This window comes from Rhinolophus hipposideros (assembly GCF_964194185.1).
Source record: "Rhinolophus hipposideros genome assembly, chromosome: 2".
Taxonomy (NCBI): Eukaryota; Metazoa; Chordata; class Mammalia; order Chiroptera; family Rhinolophidae; genus Rhinolophus; species Rhinolophus hipposideros.
This window is the reverse complement of record NC_138048.1, coordinates 28,067,991-28,095,366: the sequence shown is the minus strand read 5'-3', so window position 1 is coordinate 28,095,366 and position 27,376 is coordinate 28,067,991. Positions and strand designations below refer to the sequence as shown.

Genomic DNA, 27,376 nt, shown 5'->3' with positions numbered 1-27,376 from the left:
TCTTTCAGAATACCTACTCTGGAATCATTCTAAAAGCCAATAAGCCACTTTCTACCACAACTACATGACACAGCACTTTTTCTTCAATAAAAAATACAGGTGAAATGAAATGGAGGTTTAGGAGTATCAAATCAATCACTCATTCATACAATCACTTATTCTCAATTTTTATTGAATTATTACACTATGTCCAACAAAGTATTAGTTGCTGGAGATACAAAGATATATCAGCTATGATCCCCAGGGAACTCACAATCTAGCATGGGAGACAAGCATGTTCACAGAAAGGTCTGCAGTAACTTGTAATTCCCTTTCATTCCTGCAAAATCTTATATATTTAGTAATTGATATATACGTTTAAAATAAAATAAAATTGCAATGAGAGACATATGGGACTACTGTTATTTTAAATACTCACTTGAGCATGGACATGCATTTTCTGAAATATTACTATTTTGATAATGTAATATTTTGTTTCAGATTCATTCCAAACTAAATATTTTGGGAAATAAATTTATGAATCAATGTACTATTATTATGATTGCAAACATTTTAAAGAAAGACATTTATAGATACCTATCTTGATTTGAGCATTTACAAAGGAAAATCAATGAATGGGAGGTATAAAATTGATTAGTTTCCTGAATCATGGATTGGATAATAATAATTCAATGTCAAAATGATATTAATGAAAGACATGAAGATATTCTGCAATCATGAAGGACAAAACATTTTTAACGAGAGTTAATCATATCTAAAACATTTGAAACCAAATATAATAAAGCATTTCAAATTCAAAAAATCATCCTTAGCATGAATCTGCAGCATTAAACAGCATAGACGTTGATGCTCAATAGATTGTTTGTTGAATGAGGAGAGAAAAAAAGGAAGGGTCAGTAGGTGGGAGGAAAAGAGGGAGGAAGAGTAAACTTGACTTTCTTCTGCACACTGTTTCAGCCTCATCTCTTCTTCCTTTACTACGTAATCAGGCCATAGTAAACTGTCTCTTCCTTGAACTTGCTAACTTCTTTGATTCCTTTCTGTCTTGGGTTTTCATGCAAGTATCGCCTTTGCCTGAAATGCTCTTGACTTCCTGTTTTGCCACAGTTTTAATATTAAATATCTCCCCATCATGGGTTAGTACCTATGAAAATGAAAATGTTTTACCTCTTTAGTTATTTAAAGTTGTGTCCATAAATAATTTTAATTATAGAAATTCATTTAACTCTAAATTCTAATGTAACTTTAGATTGCAAAGGAATCTTGGATTTAATTTTTGGGGACAGCATGGTGAGAAGGAAAGAATTCTGGATTTGCTGTCAGACAGGTAGTAAAAATGTGTAGCTCAGGACCTGACACATAAAGGGTACTTAACATACTTTAGTTTCTCCCTGTTTTGCCCTCCTGTTTTTGTTCTTCACTTTTTTCTATGTAAACAAAATATTAATACAAGGTGTGGTGTTAATTGGTGAGAATACAAATAAGAAGGTGTTTTAAAATTCTGTATTCTGCAAATTACAGTACTTGGGCTAAAAATGAGATCAAAATATCTAGCAATTAAGTGAAATTGAGAAACATATTTTATTTTTCGACAATAAACTCTATAATACTAAAGTCAGAAAATTAGATTTTTCATCAAATAATACTTAAGTATGAAAATACCGTGCTTTTTGAAACAAAATCTATTGAATAAATCAGCAGACAACAATTTTAACCAATGTTTCCGAAGGCAGAATACAGGCATCTTATTGAATTTTAATTGATTGGAGTAATTTTTTTTTCAAGAGGCATAGATAACGTGTTACAGACACTTTGTTTCTGATCATTTAATTTAACAAAGGAATAGAAATCAGAGACAGCACATGTATGTGTTTGAAATGTCCACTGTGTGATTTGCTATAAATAAATCCTTAAATAAATTTCCTCAAGCCACAGATCTCATTCAATTCAAAGATCACTTCCTTAGTAAGTTCCTCTAACAAAACCAAGAAAAATACATCCTGTCAACAATCAACAGACTTTGTCAAAAACCTGGTAGAATTTTTTTTTTAATCAAAAGATGTGTATATGTATATATGATCAAGTTGGTGACCAGCACAATGGAGCTGTTTAAGCTTGTTTTGGCCCTTTCACAAATTCATATCCTAACCTCATCATGTATCGTTGTACTTGGGATAATTTATACTCTTTTATATAGTTTGTCTTCATTTCAAATTTTGCCTTCAGCTATATTTTGTTCTATAAAATTTTACGAGCTTCAAGGTGTCAAAGGAGTAGATAAGACAGAATTACAAAACACCACTCACATCTGGAGACTCATTAATATTAGATGATTATAATGAGACACATCCACCAATGTTAAGACAAGTACAATGTGATACGTTAAAGGAGCTGATAAATGTAGATGCTCAAACCAAGTTCACCTTGCCTTAGATTACAGATAACTACTCCTGATGACTTTTTAAACTTTTTTTTCCTGTAATTTTTCAGTGACAGCAACATCATTATACATTGTTTGCTTCACATTATGAGCATCAGTGTTTGCATGACAAATAGTGCTAATTGGAGAGAATTCTGAGTTACCTTTTCAGAGCAAAGCCACCTGGATTATTATCTTTTTTCCCCGGAATGACCCTTCTGCTCCAATATAAAGATAATAAGAGAATGCTCTTCAGGCCATTTTAATATGAAATACCGTGTTTCTCCGAAAATAAAACCTAGCTGGACAATCAGCTCTGATGCGTCTTTTGGAGAAAAAGTTAATATAAGACCAAGTATTATATTATATATTATGTTATATTTATTATATTATATTATGTTATATTATATTATATTATATTATATTATATTATATTATATTATATTATAATAAATTATAAGACCTGGTCTTATAGTAAAACGCGGTACAAAAGCTTAGAAATCCCCTCTAAATAATTGAAGGCAACCATTAGGAGTATAGCCAACCAGTCTCTTAATGGAGAGGTCGTGAGGGACAATAGGCATAGAACCTCTCTGAAAAGTCCAAAGAACATTTAGTGGTTTATAATTGATTTTTCTGGGCAGATTTCCTTCTTTCAAAGAGTAATTATATCAGTGTCATTAATAATGTCTGTTGCAAAGGGCCTTGCTTTACTCTACAAGGCAAAAATTATGTTGGTCAGAGAAGCCTCGTAATTATTTCTACTTATTTGAAGCAGAATACAGACTTAGTCCTCCTCCCCTCCCCACCCCATTTGAGAATCTAAGACACTTAAGCCTTCCCCTGGGGAATCAGGATAATAATAACAGAGCCGGGAAATGAAGCAGTTTACTACACATCGCTTACTATGCGGGGAAAAAGCTAAAAGAGTTTTGCTGCAGTACTTTAACTCCCAAACCATTTTTGTAGTCATTATCTTTTTTCTCTAAATTTTAAAGGTCTGATGCACTTTTTGAGGATATTAAGTATCTTTCTAAATTAAGAAATTCAGGCATTTTATCAAAGAAATTTCTTTTTAAAGAGAGGTACTGATTAACAATTAGAAACAATGAGCCAAACAGCAGAGCGCAGATGATTCGTTGAAACAGGAAAATGCCTCACTTTTTAGCCATGCCTATATTAAGAAATTTATTTGAATACATTAGGTAATATAAATCTAGATACACAATTTTTGGAAACAGTCTATCTTCATTTAATTTTCTACACACACACACACACACACACACACACACACACACACACACACATGCACACGTGCAAAGATTGATGCTAATTTTTTGGCTGAATTTTCCATACCATGAGTGAATCTGGTAATCTCCCAATGACTTCTTATACAACCATGCATCCCATCACTACTTGGTTTTGATACTTCAATATTGATTTGGGGAAAGTTCAAATATTTTATTTTTAATGACCTTAATTATTTACTCAATATTAACTACTTTCCTATATTCCTTTACTACCCAGGAGTGATTATATAGGGAGAGAAGACTGCCGTTGTTTCCAAGGGTGACTTCATCCTTTTGAAAAGCCAAGGCCTTGTGTTCTCATGGGATTTGGTCTACTTTAACTGTCAAAATTTTTAGAGGTTTTGCAAGAATCACAGCAACATAAATCCTTGGTTATAGCTGAATATAAGGTCAAAGGTGTACATTTTTCTATTTAACCTTCATAATGAGGAGTACACATGGGATTGCTTACTTGGAAATGTAGTTAGATTTTTAAATTTACTCTTATTTTAGAGAAATAAAAATAACCAAATGGGCTATTTATTTGGGAAAAAAAGAGATCTGTTATGTGTCTGAAGTTAAGGTTTATATGGTGAATTTTGGACAGCATAGTCCATCTTCTAGAGAAATTCTAAAAAATGAAATGGACTGAACTATCTAGAATATTTTTAAAAAATCATTGGCATTTCAGAATAGGTACACAGCATTTCTTCACAGGTAATTTTTTTCTGTTTAAGTCAAATTGAAGCACCACAGATTCTTCCAAGATCTGTGACATCGTGGACACCTTTCAAGATTGACGCTAATGAACCCCCACCCCTTCTAGCAGTTACTCTGTTATGCACTCTCATCCCATTTTATATCAGGGTTGGTCTGTGTGACCAATACAATATGACAGAAGTGATAGCAACTTGTAAGATTAGGTGATAAAAGATACTGCCTTTTTCATCTTAAATGTGCAGTCTGTTTTAGATCAGGCCCACGTGATGAGTAGCTGAAGCTTCCTTCCAATAGTCATGTGAGTGAAGTTGAAATAAGATTCCCCAGACTCAGTTGTGCTTTCCACCACTGCAGCCCACAACCAGATGACTGCAACCCCGTGGGAGACCTTAACCCAGAACCACTCAGCTGAGCCACCCCTAGATTCCTGATTCTAAGACACTTTGTGAGATAATACCTATTCATGTTTTTAAGCTGCTTTAAATTTGTGGGTAACTTGTTATGAAGAAATGGAAAAAGAATATGGTTGGTCTGTAGATCAGTATCTTTTCCTATTAAGGGTAGCTTATTAAATAACCTCTTCCAACTGGTGGTGCTTTCTAAGAAGAGGCAAGAAGAAGAGAACTGACTTAGTAGGATACCTAGATTGTGCTCTTGGCCAATATTACACAAGCCACAATTATTCTGCATACCAGAGTTAGACTAAATTGCTTTAATGATGATTCGTATTTTTAAATTCTATAATTCTAAGAGGGCTCTCATGCTTTCAGTTTGGGACTCTCTTTGTAAATGAAATCTTGAATAATTTATCTTGGCATTGCTGCTTTTCCACATATCTCTAATTTTATGAATGATTAATAGTTAGAAATTGAAGACTGCTGTTGAAAAAATGGTAAATGAGGGAAAGGGGATATTTGGATATTGTATATCCTCTGCATAATCTGCTTTGGCCTTGAAGAAGTAGGAAGAATGCCAGAGGAGATAAGCACTGTGAGGGAAAAGATGAAAAGGTGGGCACGTTAAAGTAATTTACCCCAACTAGAGAGTAATAAAAAAATAAAATCTGCCAAAATAAATGAACATCATGTTCATGAACTGTTCTCATATGTAAAAACTCTTGTCCTATAAAGGAGCAAGAATCCTGTTTCAAAGAAAATACAGCCTGTGTTGTCATCAACATACCTAATATGTACTTAGAAAGTACAATAATAATGAAACTATTTTTCTATGTTTATGGCCACACTACTGAACATTTATATCAATCTGTCTCTTATTTAATGTTAAATGTTTTACAGTTCATAAACTATGAAATTCATATTTTAAGAAATTAATTGTGGTTTCCAAATCTGAATGTTATCACATGCTTATATTAAAACTTCTTAAGTGACAATAAAATAATATTATAGGATGGTACCAATTGGTTAATATTGATGTGGATGGTAGTTTTTCATGTAGGAACTTCTTCTGTCCTGCAGTTTATATATTAGCTACTTATTATCTTTTCACCTGTTTTGACTTATTATCATATCGTCTGTACAACAGAATAATCCTTTTCATGATCATGTTTACAGTTTGTGTAAAATGTCATTTTGTTTGGGTAACAAAAATTTAGAGGACCTTTACTACAGGGATTAGAACCACATTAAAACCAAAGCTAGTACCAATTTAAAACTAATACCAATTTTAGTAGGCTATATGTATTGAATGCTTACTCCAAGTAGTAAATGAAATGATTTACATTTAAGCCTCATTTAATCTATTCCTCATAATAGCTTATGTAGTTGTTATCATTTCTTTACTAACAGATGAGGAAATTAAGAATAAAACTAGTTTGTTACACATCTAATTAGTATCAAAGCATGAATTCTAACCCAGGTCTGTCAAAATATATTACGACTAGAGTATTACTTTCTTGATTCTCAAGGAGCTGAAAAGTAGTTTAAAAATAATATAATAAGGTCATTCTTAATTTGGTTGAGGGAAATTTAAGCAAAGAGGTTCAAGGGCTTGTCCATGGTCTACAACCAGTTAGAGACAGAGCTGATAGAACTATCCTGTTCAGTTTTATTTCAGTTGCTTTATGATTTTAAATTATAGTACGTTTCTTTTTCCTTTTTTGTCAAATAGTGAATTGACTAGTGAACTACCAAGAATTAAATAAGGAACAGAAGAATAATGGAATAAGCAATAGTCTAGTTATTTTTAATGTTCCATCAATATCTAAGTATATTTTTATTATAGTTTCTTTAAGTTGCCAGTTGGAAGTTAAAATCTAAGTGGCAATCACGAAGTAGGTAGTCTTTCAATTAGCTAGCAGCTAATTAACTTGCCCTAAAATGAGTTAATACAGGTAAAATGCAGTCAGTTAACTGTTAGTATTACTTTTGTTTTTTTCGTAATCCAACTTAGGTATCAACTCCAAGATTTTGTTTTCTACCTTCATTCAAGATAGCAATTGTGTCAAGAATTAGAAATGTGCAAACAAACATTTTAGCTTCCAATTCATTTTTATTTTTCTAATTTTTTCAATAAAATCAAACCTTGGCCTTACAGTAAATAAATGTTCTCTTGCTCCAAAAGGGCAGGTTTCCTAACTCTGGATATGCTACAAGTCTTGGATGTTAGACCTCCCCTCTGGCAGTAAAATAACCTGTAAATTGAGTCAGGAAGCAGAGGCACACAGCAGCTCACATATTTCTTAAGGGAATTTTTTTTATAAAAAGATTGAATTTTCTGTATAATATTACAATATTTTGAAATCTACAGAGCCTAATAAAATCTGTACTTTAAAAAGCACAGTTTAAAAACACATACACACCTCACATAAAAGTATTTACTGGAGTGAACTATTTCCAGGAGGAAAACCCCACCAAATTCCTTGTTGTCTACCAAGGAAAGTTGCTATTCTGCCATACACTGTACAATCCACATTGGATTATTAGCATTTCTAATAAACCTCTGAAGGAAAACGGAGCCAAACAGTACATTCTGTAAACAGCCACCTCATCTTGTATAGGAAATCTCTCAAGATAACATCACATGATTTTTCATATAATTACAGGCTTCAAAATCCTAAGAAGAAATAAATGCATCTTCGGTCAATTTATAGATTTTCTTATTAAGTGCCAAATGAAAGAGAAACAGTAGAGTATCAGAAGACAAAAAGAAATTTATGAATTGCTAAATATTTCTGTACTTCCGTCCTCAAATGGTAAAAATTGTTTAAAATAGGCAAAACTGTGGTTGTGTTTTTCTGCATTTGAAATGAGCAAATCCTACATTTCTCTCCAGGGAAAATGACTCAGTCAACACTTTAATGAGGCCAGTGTATAAATGAGAAACTTGTTAAGGGTCAGAAAACAAAAGCTAGTTGCAGCTTTTAGCTTCAAATCTATATTAGAAAATTTGCCAAGATTTACCTATAGGCATTATATAGTAGTATTAACTCTTTCATTATTTTCGATAGAAAGTTAGACTTACATATTTGGCTTTCAAAAGTAGCAACAACAACAACAACTAAAAAGTAGCAATGGGATATTTACATTTTTCATTAATGGAAGAATAATTCTATGAAGGCTGACTGAATGCAGTCTGAATTCATGGCATTGTTACCTTTGAATAATTGGTGCCTGTCTGTGGGGTTTTCATTTTTCTGATTTTCACCAAGCTAGATCAGAAATTTAGAGAAAGTTTGATTTGTATCCTTATTACTATCCAGGAGGAATTCCTGAAGGAATGAAAATATAACAGAAAAATACAAATTTTGCACACTCCATGGCTTCACTGATTCTTGATGGGCATTGTCCCAAATACTTTACCTAGAATAGTTTCTAATACTCATCCCATCACCTCCTCTTACCTAAAGGGATATTGTGATTGCCTGATAATTGGATATTGTGGATTCTGTATCCTCTACTCTAAACCATGTGTTACATAGTGTTATTTTTTACTTCCAAACTATAATTTTTAAGAGGAAATGAAAATTTATGTTATTAATCGTTTTAAAATATCCTTATATTTTTCTCTTTTCTTAGAAGTGCAAAACTTGACTGTAAAGTATATAGATTTCCAGATTGTTGGAGAAATTAAATTACTCTTTTATCCTTAGGTTTTTATGTATTTTTCTGTATTTTTTTTCTATTTCATATTTTCATTGGAAACATCAAATCTCTCATTCCTTCATTACTTTTACTTGACTATTTCCTATCATGTTGTATAGTAAGGCAAAACATAATGAAAATAATTAGTTTCTGTGATCATCAAATTTTAGAATTGGAAAACAACTTAGTTTATTGTAACCTCATCAAAAAAGAGATAAAGACATGGAATTTAGAGAAGTGATGAGGAAGCAATTTAAGTATCACCAGGAATATAGAAGCAACTGATTATTACTATAAGATATAATATTGAATTAAAACATTGTGAAATTTATAACTGATTAAAATATATATGTATTGGCAAGTTGGCAGAAGTGTAATTAATGTTCAGCCTTACCTAATATTACACAAAACATCTGGCCTAAGATTGCACTTCTGGTGACTACATACCACCAGAAGAATAGCAGGCCATTTGAGCATGGTGAGCAAGGTATTGTTTTATTGTTCTCGGAAACCAGGGCATAAGCTTTTGATTCTCATTATGTTTATAACCTTATTTTTAGTCTATAAATTTAGGTATATTCTACAGTTTTGAATGAAATATGTTTAGAGTACCTAATTCTACCAACTTAATTTTTCCTGTTTTTGGATGTAGCAAATCTTTGACTTACTAAATTGAGATTCTATAATTTTAAAGAAATCCATTTTTCAATTACACAAAGGATAGTATAACTTCTATGAAAGAGGACACACTTTAAAGAAAGGGTAAGTAGTTAGTAGACACAATTTTCATGTGCATGCAGGCTCTATGTTTGATGTAATGGAGTAAATATCTTTTTAATTTTTTTCTATTTTGATACATTCAAACAATACAAATGCTGCTATGATGCAGTACTAGCACCAGCCCCAGGATTGATACCATGAGAATCTCTGCTCTGGGCACATGAAGACTCCCTGGGCTCACAAACCAGACAGGCTTCTAAACAGTGGCGTTTGCTGCACAACATGGAAATCTCTATCATGAGTGGTTTTTATCAGTAAATTCCCTTGCTGACCATATTCTATCAGATAATGTGGTTTTAATTAGTACCAAATGCTCATATCTATTTTCTCTGTGTTGGACATCACAACAAATAAGAATTATGAAAAGAAAAAAAAAATAAGAACACAAAACTTTATTTACCAGCTCAGGAATTTCCTGATTCCATTAAAAATACTCAATTGTATCTGACACTCACTTGGTCTTTTATTTACTGCATTTTGATTCAGATTAGTATTTTAGTTCTAATACCATACAAATGATGTTACATCTACAGAGGTCCTAGCCACTTATAAAGATGGTGCAATATTTAAGTTTGTGGTATATTTAGAGGACTGTGATTATTTCCCCTCTATTCACACTTGATAAAATGGGGTAATGAAGAAGCTGGGTCTTTACAGACCTACATATCTGTGGTCTTTGGAGCAGCAGGGCTAGCATTCCCTGGGGTGCTAATTCCAAATGTAAATCCTCAGCCCCTCCCCCCATAATTCACACCCAATCGATTGAATTATAATGTGCGTTTCAACAAGATCCTCACTTTTTCCTCAATCACAAGATTCTTAGTGCCTGCATAATAATCACATTTAGCTTTATAAGCACGTTTACATTTAGGTTACAAAATGTGCAAGTTAGATGGTCACAGGAGAAGGAGGATGCAGAGAATGAATAAAGGAGATACGTTTCTGTACCTAAATAGTAGGTAGAGGTCAGTGTAGCACTTGTGGAAGTGAAGAGAAAACTCTTATTCCCTTGGGCAAATGCCGAAGTGAAGGAAATACAGTTGGCCCTCTGTATCCATGGGTTCTGCATGGAGGATTCAACCAACCGCAGTTCAAAAATAATTGAAATAAAAATGTTACATGGTTGGTTTTGTGTACTATGTAGTTAGGCCTATGGAGGTTTTGTCTGTAGTGAATATGTACATAACTCTTTTATTGTCATTGTTTCTTAAACTATACAGTAAAATAACTATTTGCATAGCATTTACATTGTATTAGGCATTATTAGAAATCAAAAGATGACAAATGCAAATACTACACCACTTTATATACGGGACTTCAACATCTGGGGATTTGGGTATCTGAGGGAGTTTCTAGAACCAATCCCCCTAGGTTACTGAGTGATGGCGGCTTATTGACCATTCATAAGGAAGGATTCTTTTTTTTTCATTCTTCAGTTGATTGTTTCTACAATAACTGCTTCATATATTTTTAATCCAATAAAGATACAGATTTACTGATTATTATATCTTTAGAAAAATGAGTGATATTTATTGAATTGTTATCTGGGGAAAGCACTATCCTGAAAAAGTAGACTAAGAGAGGAGCAGAGAACGAAACTTACATACAATGCTACGTATTGAGAAGTGTATGACTTTCATAAAGGGCACCATGAATTCAGCCTTCCCTCAAAAGAGACAATTTTAAATCATCCACAAGTGATGAAATTATTTCCTATAATGAAAAGGTTCCCCCAAATCTCCTCACCTTTTTAACAATATACAGTTCTCATGACGTGAAATTATATATAATTTTCTATAAAACTCATAGGTACCTTATTCTATAATTAGTGGACTATGTGAAACAATAGCAGGTTATATTAACTCAGTGTTTTATATAGATAATTATCAGGGCCATCTGGATATTAAGAATGTCTCCATTCTCATGATGGGTTTTCTTGAACACAATCTAAAAACTGCTGACTGTGGTAAAAATTAACAAGAGAATTTTAAGGAAAAGACTTCACCAGTCACAGTGTCTTTAAGTCCTGGATATAAGAATAATGAAGTGTTATGGGAGATTCATGTTTGCAAAATGAGCTACCAGTTGGTAATTAGCGGAGCTGTACAATACCCTGGTGAGATAGGTATGTTTTATTGCTGACATTTTACAGATGCAAAATGGGCATCAGAGAGTAATGAAGTGTTTGGCCTCAGGGAACCTAGAAAAGCAGCATCAGCAGAAAGCACTGATTTTTCTGAGAAGTCCAGCTGTGATGCAAGTACCGAGGCCAGTGTTAACAACCACTTACTGGCTGTGTAATTTGGGAAACAATACTTTGCTTCCTTCATCTGTAAAATGGAAGAGCAATGGTATTTATCTCAAAGGGTTATTAGAATTGAATTATTTAATCAGTGTAAAACACTTTCAAAAGTACCTGGTGTATAATTGGCCAACTGTTTTCTATAGATTATTCGTGTGTGCCTTTCTTAGTGCTGGGGATATGAAACTGGACAGAAGAAATCCCTGCCCTCATGAGCTAACATTCTAGTTATTAATAGAGAGTTCTCTCAGCTGATGGATATATTTCTTATAAACAGGTAGAAATAGGAAGTCCTGGATGTTTTTTTTTCCTTTTTTTAAAATTTCTAGGGGCAATTTCATAGTGGCTGATGACTTTTCTCAGTTTCCTGTGAATGAGTTCTTAACAAAGAGAGGACTTGACTAATTTCTCTAGATTTAAATCACACAGTTGGGTTAGTCACTGATTGAGGGTTGGGTGGCAAAGATAACAAAAATGATCTCAATTCTTCAGGGCTCACAAAATAGTGAAGAAATCAAATACTCAAATAAATGACTCTAATACTAATTTTGATAAATATAATAAAAGAACAAAGAAGCAAGGGAGAGTACCATGAGCAGAGAAAACAAAGAGAGGAAAAATTAAAACTATGAAGTAAAAGGGTAAAAAAAGGGGAGAGTAGAGATAATGGAAGGGTATGTTTGATATTCAAAGAGATTTTTGATATTTTGTGACAGTAATAGGGTTTCCAACATTTTGAAGGTGGAGACTGAGGGGTTGAGAGCAGATGGTCTTAGTTCTATTGAAAAAAAGCTGTCTAACCCCAAGATGAAGCCACTCCTCCCTGGCATGGCATGTCAGCAAACTGAAATTTAGATAACTTTCATGTTTCTGTAAATCCTCTGCTGGACTGAAACCGCAGTATATCCAATCCAGTCACCTGACCCCAAACGCCAAGCGAACTCTGAGCTCAACCATCTTTCTTAGTCCTTCTCACACTAAACAAGGGTGACTATGGCCCCAGGCAATCAGATATTTTCTATTTTTCTCTTTCTTGTTACTTATTCTATAAAAACTTTCTGCTTTCTCACTTGATTTTGCAGTTCTCCAAAAGGAGACTGTCCACTTTATAAAGTGTTAAATAAAATCTATATCACCTAAATTGTCTTCAGTTTTTAAAAAACAATTCTCTCATTATTAGTAGGCTTTGCTTTTGGAGGAAATCATAGTTAGCACGTAAATATGAAATAGAAAATTTGTTGATAACATACACTTAACTTTCTTTGTTAAAGTGACTTTTCATATTCAAACTATAGTCATTTGAGTTTAAAAAATGAAACATTTTTTGAGTATGAAAGAGAACGGTATCTATCAATTGGGGGAGTGTAGTTATAACCAAATGTAATGTATTTTCTTCTCTATAACCCACCTATCTTTCACACACGTGTGCACAAACATGCACATATACACACACACATACAGAAGACAATGATGACAGGATCTTAAGTTTTATATATAATTATGTGAAAAATAGTGTTCCCTGTGCTAAAGTATTTTTAAAAATGTGCGTATTTATGTATTTAATTTTGGTAGACATAAGTGAAAAAATATGGTTATTTGAGAAATGGGATAACCTATCTATATACTGTATAGACACAAACATATTAGCTTTTGGAAACAGCTAGAAGTATAGCAATTATGTTTCTAAATCTTATTTTATAGATGAGAAAACAGGTCTGAGCCAAACTCAAATATTTGAACACTCAGGCCAGTGTCTTGTAATATTACATATTCTCTGTGCAAAGGTCACTGGTAACAATAGTATGTTGCTTGAACTTAGATAGTTGTACACACTTCACATTCTAAACAGCTTAACTTATTTCCTGGTTTACAGAATAAAGCTCTTAACAAAATGAGAACTTAGTAAAACAACATGAGTTCCTCAGAACTTGTGGAAATATTGATTGTCTGTGGATTAATTATGAGTTAGCAACACAGTGTAACCTTGTATAAAGGGAAATGGAATTTTAAATGACATACACGAAAGACTGAGGCAGCAATATCAAAGACTGAGTAGAATATGAATATTACAATGAGCTGAGAATTAATATTCTCCCCGAGCTCTCTGAGTATTAAGGTACCTTAATTGAAAGTTGTTGTACCACTAGGTACCTTTGGATTACCTTCATTTATGCCTGCTCCCATCCCCCAGCTTCTGTGGGTTCTGCTTTTAAAGGCTTGTGCCTGCCACCATCTTTAAAGACCTAAATTTGGGCTTCTGGAAGCATTACAGAGAACCAAAAGTGCCTATGATTCTTTTCTGCATAGCACACATACATCTCCATTATGGCCTATAGCCAGTGTTTGATTGGAGTCACAGTACAGAAGCTTGGCTTCCTTGTTTCCACAGTAGGAACTTTAAGATGTAATTTAGATCCCTCAGCTCCCTTCAGTCACTTTGAGTTTGATTGGCATCTTCCTTCATAGTCCTGCTTCCCCCATTCTCTTATCAATTCTCTTGGTGAAGCTTCCTTCATTCATCAGTTGCATGCAAATTCCTGTCTCAGGGTCTGCTTTTGCGCAACTTGATCTAAGACCACTTGATCTAAACACCAAAGCTATTTAGGATCTATCCATTCATTCATCCATTCATATTTATTTATACTGCTACCTCCCTCTCTCTTCCTTGCCTCACTTCCACTGTGCATCCCAATTCACTCCAATATGTGTTATATAAAAATATTTTCTTTGAAGGAGAGCCATGTTAATAAATACAGATATGTAAAATGTACAGTTAGAATTTAAAGTCATAGTGGGGAAAAGTTTTAAGGCTGTCAATCATTTTACACTCTCTCTGAAAGGTTCAATATTCTAACATCTTCGATTGGTGGAGTATACATTATGTATTTATGTATGAAAAGACAATGATTTTCATTTAGTTTGTACACAATTTCCATGGTATTGTGATCTTTTATGTTACGTACCAAATATTTCACTAATGCTCACTTAAACGATATTTAATAGTGATTTAGTAAACTTTTCATCTTTAGATCCATTTATAATTAACCTTTACAACTCTCTAGAAGGATTTATATCTTTATTTCCATTCTGTAAATGTGAAGTCTGAGACATAGGGAGATGAATTGACTTTTTCCTGGCCACAAGCATAACAAGAGGCAACGTCAGAGCACGAATTAGAAATCTTTGCCGTCCAACTCCATGTTTAACCCATTAGCACTAGATCATTGCCATTTTTTTACCAAATAAATTTCTTCAAAATATTATTTATTCCATCATTAAAACGTGAATATTATGTTGATTGGCATCTTTCAGAATCTTATTTATTACTAAAATTTCAATTAGATGAATGTGGTTCCCTTTCTATGGAATCTGTATGTCCTTAATTAGAAATACTGCAATTTATCTCAATCTTCAAATGTATGAGTTAGATGTGGCTATAAAATAAGAGTGACTTGCTGTGTATGAAATATAACCTTCATAAAACACAGAGACATATTTTCATTCTTAAAGTTGCTCATATGTGTATGTACTGATTTTTATGTAATCAGAAGTTATGAATACATGAAGACCTATCAAATTAATGAACCGAATATACAAAGGGTGCTCAAAAAATGGATACACATTTTAAGAAAGAAAAAAACTGTATTAAAATTATAATACTCGATATATACCGATAACAAAAGAGACTACAAGTCATGTCTGACTTCTGCAATTACAAGAGGTGCTCAAAGAGGTTACCATCTGTGTCCAGACATTTCTGATTACGGTGAACTACTGCTTTGAGCAATGTTGACCAAAGTGTTCACTTGCATACATTTTTTGGGCACCACTGGTATGTATATTCTTGTGTGAGCATGCTAAATGTTGTAACATCTGAAAGAATACCCCAACAATATTTCTGAACACATGTTGGCCTAACATGCAGAATCTGTAATTCAATTAAAATTCAGTGAATTCCTCCTTCCTTAGACTATGGATTTATCCATATCAGTTAATGATAATGACAGTTTTCATTGACTACATAATGCTGAAATTACTAGAGTGTTAAAATGGATACAGCCATGCTACAGAGTTTCCTCTCCCTTTTTCAAACTTACATTTGCTCAGAAGCAGTAGAATAGAAAAAGATTTCTACTTCTCTTCTTGGCCTACATTTCTTCAGAGGTTAGTTAAACTTATTTATGATGTTTCTTTGCATCTAGTAAGTCAAAGAAGTGCAAGAAGTTCTTTCTGATTATAGTTATACCACTAGAGATTATATATGATTATCATATTTATTTTTTAAAATTTAATGTTTCCTTTTCAATATTCCAGAGTAGTATTAATGCAATGAGACATACTATCAGAATTAAACTTATGGTCTGCTGTAATATCTATAGCAACATTATAATAATGTTGAGGAATGCAGTTGGTGAAGCGTAAAAAAAGTGTGTGAAAACAATAAAGGTAAATAAGTGTATAGTTAAGGAAAACATAGCAATTGAGAACAATGTTAAATGATAAAAATAGATATTAAGGTTAATAAATGATTTGTTAACCAGATTTGTCTTGCTATCTTCTCATAAAATAAAACAGCTGTCTCAAATGTAAAGAAAAACTTTAAATCATCAGCTATTTCCATTTATCCCTTAAATCATCCTTTCCAAATTATAGTGGCCTATGACTTTAAACTCATTGGTGAAAGGATACATAAACTTGCTTTAGGTTATAGTAATTCTATTTTACCATATCTTCCCAAGTGAATTAAGAAAAAAATATTTAGTCAACTAAACTGTAAGTTGCAGGAGTTACTCCTTCTTACTACATTTTAAAATTCCTTAGAGTGCGTCATGACAGAGATGAACATCTTCTGTCTTCTACTTTAATCTGACATAAAACAAGACAATTTAATTAAGAAATTATAAGCACAATAGTAAATTAGAGAGTCTTCAAAGACAGTAGATACGTGGTTAGGCCAAAAACAGGTTTTAAAGTAAAATAATATAGTATAACATCATGCTCAATATATACATATATACATATATATGTATATGTAAGTTTTTAGGAAGCTCCAAATAAGACCTACTTTCTCATAGTACTTGATCTCGTAGTCCAGTATGGCTCCATTGGAAAAAGCAGGTGCTTGCCAGGATAGGGCAATGCTATTTTGGGATGCCCAGTCCTTCCTTACCATACCTATCAGGGAAGGTGCTGAAAGGAAAGAAAATAACTAAGAATTAATTGGTGGGAATCATATTCCATAATCGTTTCTTTAATATTTTGTTTTCTAAAAAAACATAATTCTTGTTGAGTAGGACATCAAGTATAGATGTCAAATTAACAAGGTAGCCTTAGGATCTTCTCTACTTAATCCAAATAATGTATTAAAATATGTTTTGAAATATTGCTAGGGAACATAGGAAAAATTTATGTAGTCCAAAAAATAAGGGCCAGAACTCCTCATCTTTGGCTTTGTTAGAAGATGACATTTTTCTTTAAGCTGGCTTTGGTTTTGACATGAAGTATTATACACTTGGCTGCTATATTTTATCAAATATAAATCTTCTATAGAAAAATCCTCTGCAATTACAAGATCATTTATAGACTTTGCTTTATCTTCAAGATTTAGTACTTTATAAAGTCTTAGTACTTTATAAGGGTTTATATCACAAACTTTTCAACTACAGTAAGTTATTGTTTACCAATGTGAGGATTATTCATCTTGTATGGTTTCTGTGGTATGTGAATAAAATTGAAACATTTAAATTCTGAAGTTTATTTTTAGAAATCATGTCTATCATTTTTTCCTATATAACATTGTTTTAACAATCCAATTTTAGTCTAAAACAAACTTGTGTTAAATTTCCAAAAATTTACCTGCAGTGTAATGTCATAAATGCTTTTCTCTAACAAAATATTTTTCATTTTAAGTTTTCTAAACTTTTAACTTTTTAAAATATATATGTTAAAACTCACCCATAAAAAGAGTAATACAAATTAAATACACTGATATCATCCCTTCCTAGAAGATTGTGTATTTAATCATCCCTTCCTATAAGATTGGCAAAAAAAATAAAATAAAATAAAAAAAATCCCAAAACCTGATACCAGGATGTCTGTTGCTAGGCTGTTGTGCAGAAATAACTTAATGTATCATTGGTAGGAATGAAAATGGCACAACTGTTATGAAGGAAAATTAAACAATTTAAGGCAAATTGTATATTCATTTATACTTTGGCTTTTTGGAATTTATCCCAAAAATACACTGCACAAATACAAAGTGACACATTTATAACACTACTCACTGGGAATTGTTTGTAATAATAGGAAACAATTTAAAAGTCCACCAGTAAGAGACTGGTTGAAAAACTAGGCTACATCCACCAGAGAATTATGATGCTGTAAACAGAAATTTTACCTATCTATAAATACTACGGTATTGTTATTTCAGGATATATTTTTAAGTAAAAAAAAATGGAGAAAAATGTATAAAAAAATATAAGGGTAATAAGAAAAGATGAAATAATGCCATATTTGATAACATGGATGGATTTTGAGATTATCATGCCAGGTGAAATAAGTCAGAAAAAGTCAAGAACAATATGACTTCATTCATATGTGGAATATAAAACTGAAAGCAACACAGGAACAAGACAAAAAAACAAAGAAACAAAAACTCATAGACACAGACAATAGTTTACTGTAAGGGAGTAAGGGGAGAGGAGAATAGTAGAAGTGGGTAAAGAGGGTCAAATATATGGTGATGGAAAGAGAATTGACTCTGGGTGGTGAGCACACAATGTGATATATAGATGATGTATTACAAAATTATACACTTGAAACTTATGTAATTTTACTAAACATGGTCACCCCAATAATTTAATTTAAAAAGAAGGATAAACATTATTTAATTGGATTTTTTTATTTGAGTTGTATGAGTTCTTAATATATTTTGGATATTAGCCCCTTATTGGAGGTGTTGTTTGCAATACCCATTGTTTGCAACACCCTATGTTCTCCAATTTGCTTGGATGCCTCTTTGTTTTGTTGATGGTTTCTTTTGCTGTGCAGAAAACTTTACTTTGACATAGTCCCATTCATTTACTTTAGCTTTTACTTCCCTCGTCTTTGAGATCAAATTCAGAAAATCTTCCCTGAACCCAAGGTCCATAAGTTGAGTACCTATTTATTGTTTAAGGTCTTATGCTTAGGTCTTAGATCCATTGCATTCCTACATACTAACAATAAAATTTCAAAAGAAGAAATGGGAGAAAAGAACCACTTTCTTTTGCAACTGCAGCAAAACGAATAAAATACCTAGGAATAAAGTTAACAAAGGATGTGATGGACCTAAACACTGAAAACTGTAAAACATTACTACAAGAAATTGAAGAAGACACAAAGAAATGGAAAGATATTCTGTGTTTATGGATTGGAAGAATAAACATAGTTAAAATGACAATGCTACTCAATGCGATATACAGATTTAATATAATCCACATCAAAATCCCAATGGCGTTTTTTTAAGAACAAAAAATCATCAGATTTGTATGGAATCACAAAATACCTTGAATAGCCAAAGCAATCTTAAGCAAAAAGAGCAAAGACTGGAGGTATCAAACTCCCTGATTTCAGTTTATACTATAAAATGACAATAATCCAAACAGCATGGTATTAACAAAAAAAACAGACACATAAACCAATGGAATAGAACTGAGAACCTCCAAATAAACCCACATATATTTGGGCAGATAATTTACGACAAAGGAGCCAAAGAAGCACAATAGAGAAAAGATAGCCTTTTCAATAAATGGTGCTGGGAAAATTGGAAAGCTACATGCAAAAGAATGAAACTAGACTTCTATTTGTTACCATATACAAAAATTAACTCAAAAAAGGATATATTTTAGAGATCAAAACAACTTTAAATATTATTAAACTGTTTTTAGTAATGATATCATTGATGGTAGTGTTGGTATATTGTAATTCTGAACCTGTGTGTGTATATTGAGGGATGAGTAATTATGTTGGTGTTACTGAGTAATTATGTTGGTTTTACTGAGACCTAGAATGTTTCTTTTCCCTAGAGAGAAAGGAAATACAGACGTCAGATCAATGAAGTAAGCAAGTAAAAAGCCAACAGTAGTAAACTCACCTGAAATATTATATGAACTTATGGTATCTTTCTCATTCACTTTCAGAAATCCATTCAAATGTATCAATTGTAGCGAAAATAAGATTTAGGAAAATTGATTCTCTATGATTATGATGAATATAATTTAAATTTCTAAGAAAAACTCAAGTATTAAATTTGGTATTTTATTTTTGAATAATGCCTTTGTTATCTGAAAGTATTTTTTCAAAATTTGTGAGAACCGCCGTTTGGTTTGCATAAGGAAATAAATACTTTAGAAACTTTATTTAAAACTCTTTCCAGATGTTCAATAAAAGCATTATTGTTGGACTAAAATATATTGTTAAACATGAACAATAATCATGGAAATTGCTAAGAAACAGAAAAGTTTGTGATATAAGCTAAAACAGAAATGGATAATGTGGTATATAAGAACAAGTGCTTAGATAATTCACTATTTAAATTGAGTCACTTCACTACTAAAAAACTACCATTAATCAATGTATCACTTATGGAAACTTTATCAATGTTCTTGAATTACAGTATAACAATGTATTAAATGGTGCTTTACGGTAAAATTAAAACTCTGAAGTAAATCATACAAAGTATAAGTTAATTTAAGTATAACAATTCATTAAAAATTTTGAAAACGTCCTTGTCATATGTATACAATATTGTGGTTAATTTTCAGTTTAAAGTTCAATGTCATATAGCAATATTACCAGTGTATGACATTTTGCTTCATAATTATTTAGCATTCAAAGTCAAATGAATCAATTCTTGCAAAACTTACAAGAAATTCAATTATGGCAGTAGCATATTACAATAACAATTAAAAAATATGTACTATCTTTTCTATTTCTGATTCTCCAACAGTTAATTAATTGTACAAGTGCATCACCTAAATTTTATGAGTCCTCTCCTATACTTCTATAAAATAGAAATAAAGAAAATCTATTCCCTAATTACATAGATTCTTCACTCATACATGGACTTCAGGGTCCAAGAACTATGTAAACCCCCAAAAAATCATTTCACTTTTACACATTCCTTTCATAGGTAAATATCCATATTTTACATAGCTTTTAAATATATATAATTTTGCATAATTCTATTTTTAACCATATCTTGTAAAACCCCTATCCCATATTTTGACATAGTTTCCATAATTATTACTTTAATGACTAAAATATTAAACTATGTTGACATTTTATCAAGTCATTTCTTTAATGTTGGATGTTGAAGTTTCCAATATTGTTGTTAGAGTTAGTACATTTTATAGACAAATTTTTGATTATGTTAAATCTTTTATAGAGAAAAATACTTCATATAATTTGGACTTTTTGAGCCATACTATGTCTTAGTATATTGCTTTTAAAAAGGGCTGTGTCAATATACACTAGGCACACATTTTAAATAGTTGATGAGTTAAATTAGAGGATGTGAGATACAATTTATAGGTCAATATACACTTCAAATGCTGTATTGTCTGTTTTCAGAGAAGGTGAACATTGTATGAAATTTCAGTTTTAAATAAGGCTTTGATACATAAACCTCAAGTATTGGTTTTGAAGTTAGTTAATGAATTTGATTCTTAATAACTCAAGTTTATATAACATCTGAATTTGGCATATTGTGACAACACTGTAGTACGACAAAATATAAAGTAGAAAATACATTTATTTATTCACATAAGAAAAACTGATTTAAAACACAGAATTAATTTTTACTTGTGATTCTAAAAAGTCGGAAAAGGAATGAAATAGGTAAAGAAATAATGTCTTCTGGAGTTTGTCAGATTAGAGGCTAATTGAAGACTTGAAGACTTGAGCAATGTTTCCTGAATAAAAATTATGCATTTAATATAGTTTTCAGTAGAATTATATTTCTGATATACATCCTTTCTTAAGCCTTCAAAGTCTTAACTTTGACCTTTAAAATAAATGATGGTTGAAGAGAATACCACATTCTTGAAAATGATTTTAATACAAATCTTTCTGATAATTACATTTTTTGAATCTCAAATAGTTTACCAAAAACTATATAACAAAAAGTGCAGATGGAGATCTAAGATGGTGGAGTAGATAAACACTGTGCCTGCTTCCATCCATGAAGACATTAAAATTACACCTAAATTATGGAACAATCAACCTGGAGAACCATCCGAAGTCTGGCTGAACGGAAGTTTTATAACTAAGGATAAAAAGAAGAAGCCACCTCAAGATTGGTGAAGGGACCAATACGAGAAACTCACCCCAAACCAGAGGCACTTTCTCTGAGAGGAGCCAGCCCCAGCTGCATCACATTCCTTCTTGAAAAACTCAGTGTGTTCTGAGACTTTTGCTGAGTAGCTCCAGGCTCAGCACTGGCACCAACCGGAGCCTACATTAACTTGGTGATCATAATTTTTCCTACTCTCGTGACGCCCGGAGACCCTGCCTCCCCCAACTTATGTACCACACAAGGCTTTAACAGGGGTTGGACCTTAAAGGAAACTACAGGTGGCAGCAGGCTTTGTGAAGGTACCCCATGCCCAGTATCGGCAGCAGCCATCCTCAGTTTGCAGCCTGGCCTCTCCCATTTGCCTCCAGGGTTAACAAAAGAAGCAAACAATCGCAGATTGTTTTGTAGCTCCTACCAGGTACTTCCCTGCCTGAAAAGGCAGTGGGTGACCTAGGCCTGCACTGGAGCCCCGCCCAAGAGACTTCAGAACCAAGTACTTGGAGGTTGGCTTCAGACAGCAGAGCACCACGCAATTAGCCCCACAAGTGACACACACAAAGGGCAATCTCAACAGACACCAGAGCTCACTGAGGCGAATCTCACTCTTTGGGATAAGCCTCCCACAAAGCAGCCTGTAACCAATGGACTTGGCCAAACCCCAGAGCCAATCAGCCTGAGGGTCAATCCCACCCAATTATGTGCCAATAGCAATCCAGACTCAATTATAACACAAAGGCACACACAACCCACACAAGGGACATGCTTGGCGCACTCAGGGCATGTGAACAGAGAGACTGTACCAGGGTCCCATCGAGCATCTACTACATAAGGCCACCTGGCTAAGACAGAGTCATAGCAGATCTACCCGATACATAGAAACAAAGAGACAGGCAGCCAAAATTAGGAAACAATGAAATACATCCCAAATGAAAGAACAAGAGTACAAATTAGTTGTTACACAATAACCATGTGGATCTAGGGTATAATATAATAATTATAGTGAAAAATATTATAATATCCATGAATAGTTTCAGATGGGTACTAAATTTGTTAGGCAGGGAGATAGGCAGGGTTTCTGGGGCAGGGTGAAAAAGGTGAAGGGAATAAGAAGTACAAATTGCTAGTTACAAAGTAGTCACAGGGATGTAAAGTAAAGCACAGGGATAGACAATAACGTGGTAATAGCTATGTACAGTGCCAGGTGGGCACTCATCAGAGGGATCATTTCTTAAATTATAGAAACGTCTAACCACTATGCTGTACACTTGAAATTAATATAAAATATTGAATGTCAACTGTAATTGAAACATTTAAAAAGCAAAGAAAAGGTAAAGGGGAATAAGAGGTACAAATTTCCATGTATAAAACAAATAAGTTATGTGGATGTAATGTACAGCTTAGGGAATATAATCAACAATACTGTAATAGCATGGTATAGCGTCAGATGGTTGCTGGACTTACCACAGCGATCAGCTCTTTAGATATATAAATGTTGAATAACTGTGTATACCTGAAACTAATATAATATTGTATGTTAGCTATATTTTAATAAAAATCTTAAAATAAAAAAAGATAAAAAGTATATAAAGAAAATCTGGGTTCATACAATTATGTAGTAAGAAAATGGAGAAAAATTGGGTAAAGATAATCTTTTCGGATAGGGGGGTTATTTTTCTTGGATATACAAAATATTGATAAGAGGTAGTTTCGTAAAGATAATACGGTATATGAAAGCACACACCAAACTTTTTGTATTCTGTTACATTCAAATCCAATGACACAAATTACACTTTGAATGGATCTCATATTCATGCATTCATCTTGTACCATCAAGCAATGGTTGCTTTGAAATAACTGTCTAAAGCCTAAGACAAAGAGAAAATCTTGAGAATAGTCAGAAAAAAAAATCTTCATTGGAGAAACAGTAAGGAAGAAACCAGAGGAGAGTGGATTAGCATCTTAAAGTGTTGAAACAAAATATAAAGCACATTCTTCAACAAAAATAAAATCATTCTAAATAAAAACTTGGAAGTGCATGAAGCACTGAAAAACATTGTAAAGCTTAAATATGTGAGTAAATATAAATGAACATGGACTGTTTAAAATATTAGTAGTAATGTTTTTTATGGTCTCAAATATGTGAAAATTATGATCTCACATATATGTGGAATCTAAAGAACAGAATAAATGACTGGTCAAAACAGAAATAGACTCAGAGATAGAGAAAAAATCTGATGGTTGCTAGATGGGAAGGGGGTAGGGGTATGGGGCAGAAGGTGAAGGGATTAGAAAGTACAAATTGGTAGACACAAAATAGTCTTGTGATGTGAAATACAGTACGTGAAATATAATCAATGATGTAAAGATTATGTAGGGTGCCGGATGGGTACTTGACTTATTGGGGGGATCACTTCATAGACTGTGTAGATTCAGACCGCTACGCTGTACACCTGAAGCTGATATAGAATAATATTTACACACACACACACGAGATCTGACATTACGTTTGTGAACTTGTTGCAACGATGTTGCTAACCCTTTTTGATATCAGAGGGATTATTCATTATGAATTTGTACCAACTGGAAAAACAGCTAACCAAGTTTACTATTTGGAAGTGCTGAAAAGGCTGCGTGAAAAAGTTAAGACCACCTGAACTTTTTGCCAACAATTCATGGCTCTTGCATCACAACAATGTACCAGCTCACACAGCACTGTCTGTGAGGGGTTTTTAGCCAGTAAACTCGTAACTGTATTGGAACACCGTCCTCACTCACCTGATCTGGCCCCCAATGACTTCTTTCTTTACCCAAAGAAAAAGGAAATACTGAAAGGCAGACATTTTGATGACATTCAGGACATCAAGGGTAACACAATGATAGTTCTGATGGCCATTCCAGAAAAAGAGTTCCAAAATTGTTTTGAAAGGTGGCCCAGGTGCTGGCATCTGTGCATAGCTTCCCAAGGGAGTACTTCGAAGGTGACTTTAGTGATATTCAGCAATGAGCTATGTAGCACTTTTTCTAGGATGAGTTCGTGAACTTGTCCTACTTCATATATATATATATATATATATATATATACATATATATGTTGTATATCACAGTGAATATAGTCATTGGTATCGTAATAGCTATATACGACGTCAGAGGGATAGTAGGCTGGGAGGGGTTTATCACTTTGTAAGGGGTGTAAATATCTAATCATTATGATGTTTTGTACACCTGAAACTAATAATAATAAAAACTTAAAGACAAAAACAAACAAACAAACAAACAAAAGAATGAAACAAAAGAAGCTGAGTAGAGCCCATGTGATATAGTGTTTTAACTTTCTAGTACTGTTAGGAAGAGGAAAAATAAATACTTGGATTTTCACTACTCTCAAAATTTGTATTACTCTCATAATGCAAAGATGTACATATAATCTCCAAGTTCACCACTAAAACAAATTAGACAACGCCGGGGGAAAACATTGTAAATAAGAAAATATAATAATCAACCTGTTCCAAAGAAAGGGAAAAAAATAATCTTGAGACATGTATATCAAATGAAAAATCTTTTGTAAGATGATCAGTGTAAATAGAAATATAAATGGAATAAATAGTCCAATGTTTTATATATGAAGTTGAATCTATCTATTAAATAATGATAATATTTTAAAAAAATGACAGTATTTAGTACGGTTAGTTGACAAAAGAGAGTTCATTCATATTTAGATGAGCATTATTTTCTTATGCTTATGTGGAGATACCTGAAGAAATAGTAAATTATTCTAGTTAATTATTTTATTCCTAATTAATCTGTGGGATTCTCTTTGTTTTAAAGATGAAGAAGCTAAAGCTCAGAAGTGTCAGCAATAGTTTAATGATAAGATGTGAATGTGAATTTTAACATTAACTCAGAATGTCAAGAAAGAATTGGAAAAAAAAACCACACACACATTTTGCTGCATTTCCCCTCCTGGCTACTTTGGTGCCCTCTTGCCTTTGAATCAAGAGGAAAAGAATGAAATTTTGTACTGGCTGGGCTGACTGTTCCTCATTACCAAGTGTAATTGGTCGGCTGTTCCACAACAAAGGTAAAGGAACCCTGAAATTCAGAAGATTCCTTAGTATATATCTTAGTATAGCCATGCCCTGTGATAAGAGTCCATGGAAAACTGTAAGAACGAATCCAAGAAAGACTACTAATGCCTCAAAACTTTCAGGAATAAAAGTTAGGCTATTCCAACCAGGCAAAGAAGCACGACCAGCTGAGGTGCTTGCTGAAGAGAAAGGGAATGTGAACTGGGTAATGGAAGCAGGTACTTATAAATAACAGTTATAAAAAGTGTACTATAATTTTACATACTTAATTTCCATCAATGTGCAAAAAATTAATCTTACTTAGTGTTGTAATAGGTACAAAATTAAAATCTGTCTCAAAACTAGAAACCAGGATTGAGGCAATGTCACAAATGTCCTTGTTGCCTTTGAGTCTGTAATTTTTTGATATTTTTAATGAAATCACAAAGGACTATTACAAATATATCTTTTTGAGATTGAAATCAAAATTATAATGTGGGTAATGAGATGATGGGTTATCCAGGTGGGCCCAATGTTATCACAAGTGTCTTTATAAGAGGGAGGCAGGAGCAACTTGTCTGTAGAAGAAAAGGCTGTGAAGCAAGGAATGCAGAAGTGGAAGAGAGAAGGAATAGAAGGAAAATGGGTAACTTAAAAATTAAGTTTCGAAAGCAGTGAGAAAAAGACATCTATTTAATTACCTAACTCATTTGATATATTTATTACATTTAAAAAGTATTCCACCTCTTTTAAAAATATGTTAAATATCTCGGTCCTACAGATTTTCCTTGTTTAATCTATAGTCTGTCAGGTTTTTCTCTTGTATGTCTTTCTCATTAGAAAAAAAAGAGGTTTTTTTCTTTCTGATTAAATCACCTTAAGTTATAAGTGATATAGGACTAATTTTTCCCCAGTTTTTCCTCAGAGTTATTCTATTTTTTTTTTAAACCTTTAGCTTTGAATTCCGAGCATCTTTCCCAGGGAAATACATTTGGTAACATAAAGCTTGCTCTCTTTTTCTGCTTTGTTCTCTCATATCAATATAATGCAGGCAGGTGGCTTGAAAGACATTAGTGAAAAATGTGTGAAAATATTTGCACAGAAAACTCTCACTTCCTGGGGAGGCCACAGGGAAAAATCACTTTATTAATGATGGCTCAAAATAATGCAGTACTGTCAGCACTTAATTACACAGAGAAAGACCTGAAGCATTATCTTTAAAGTTCTTTTCAGCATAATCTGTAGCTTTTTGATTTCTATTTTATTGGTCTTATGTCTAGCTGATTTAACGTGCTCACTCTTGAGCTTGTCTTTAGTAGGTTACTGTTTTGAGTAATTTATATCATACACCTCTACTGATGATTAT

At 32.8% G+C, this 27,376-nt stretch overlaps 1 protein-coding gene across 1 annotated transcript in view; it reads right to left on the bottom strand.

Annotated features, from left to right (window-relative positions):
* EPHA6 (EPH receptor A6) overlaps positions 1-27,376 on the bottom strand; it is an 893,585-nt gene that overhangs the window by 330,704 nt on the left and 535,505 nt on the right. The window contains 1 exon segment of the mRNA XM_081062963.1: positions 16,676-16,800. Within this exon segment, the coding sequence (XP_080919089.1) occupies positions 16,676-16,800 (125 nt within the window).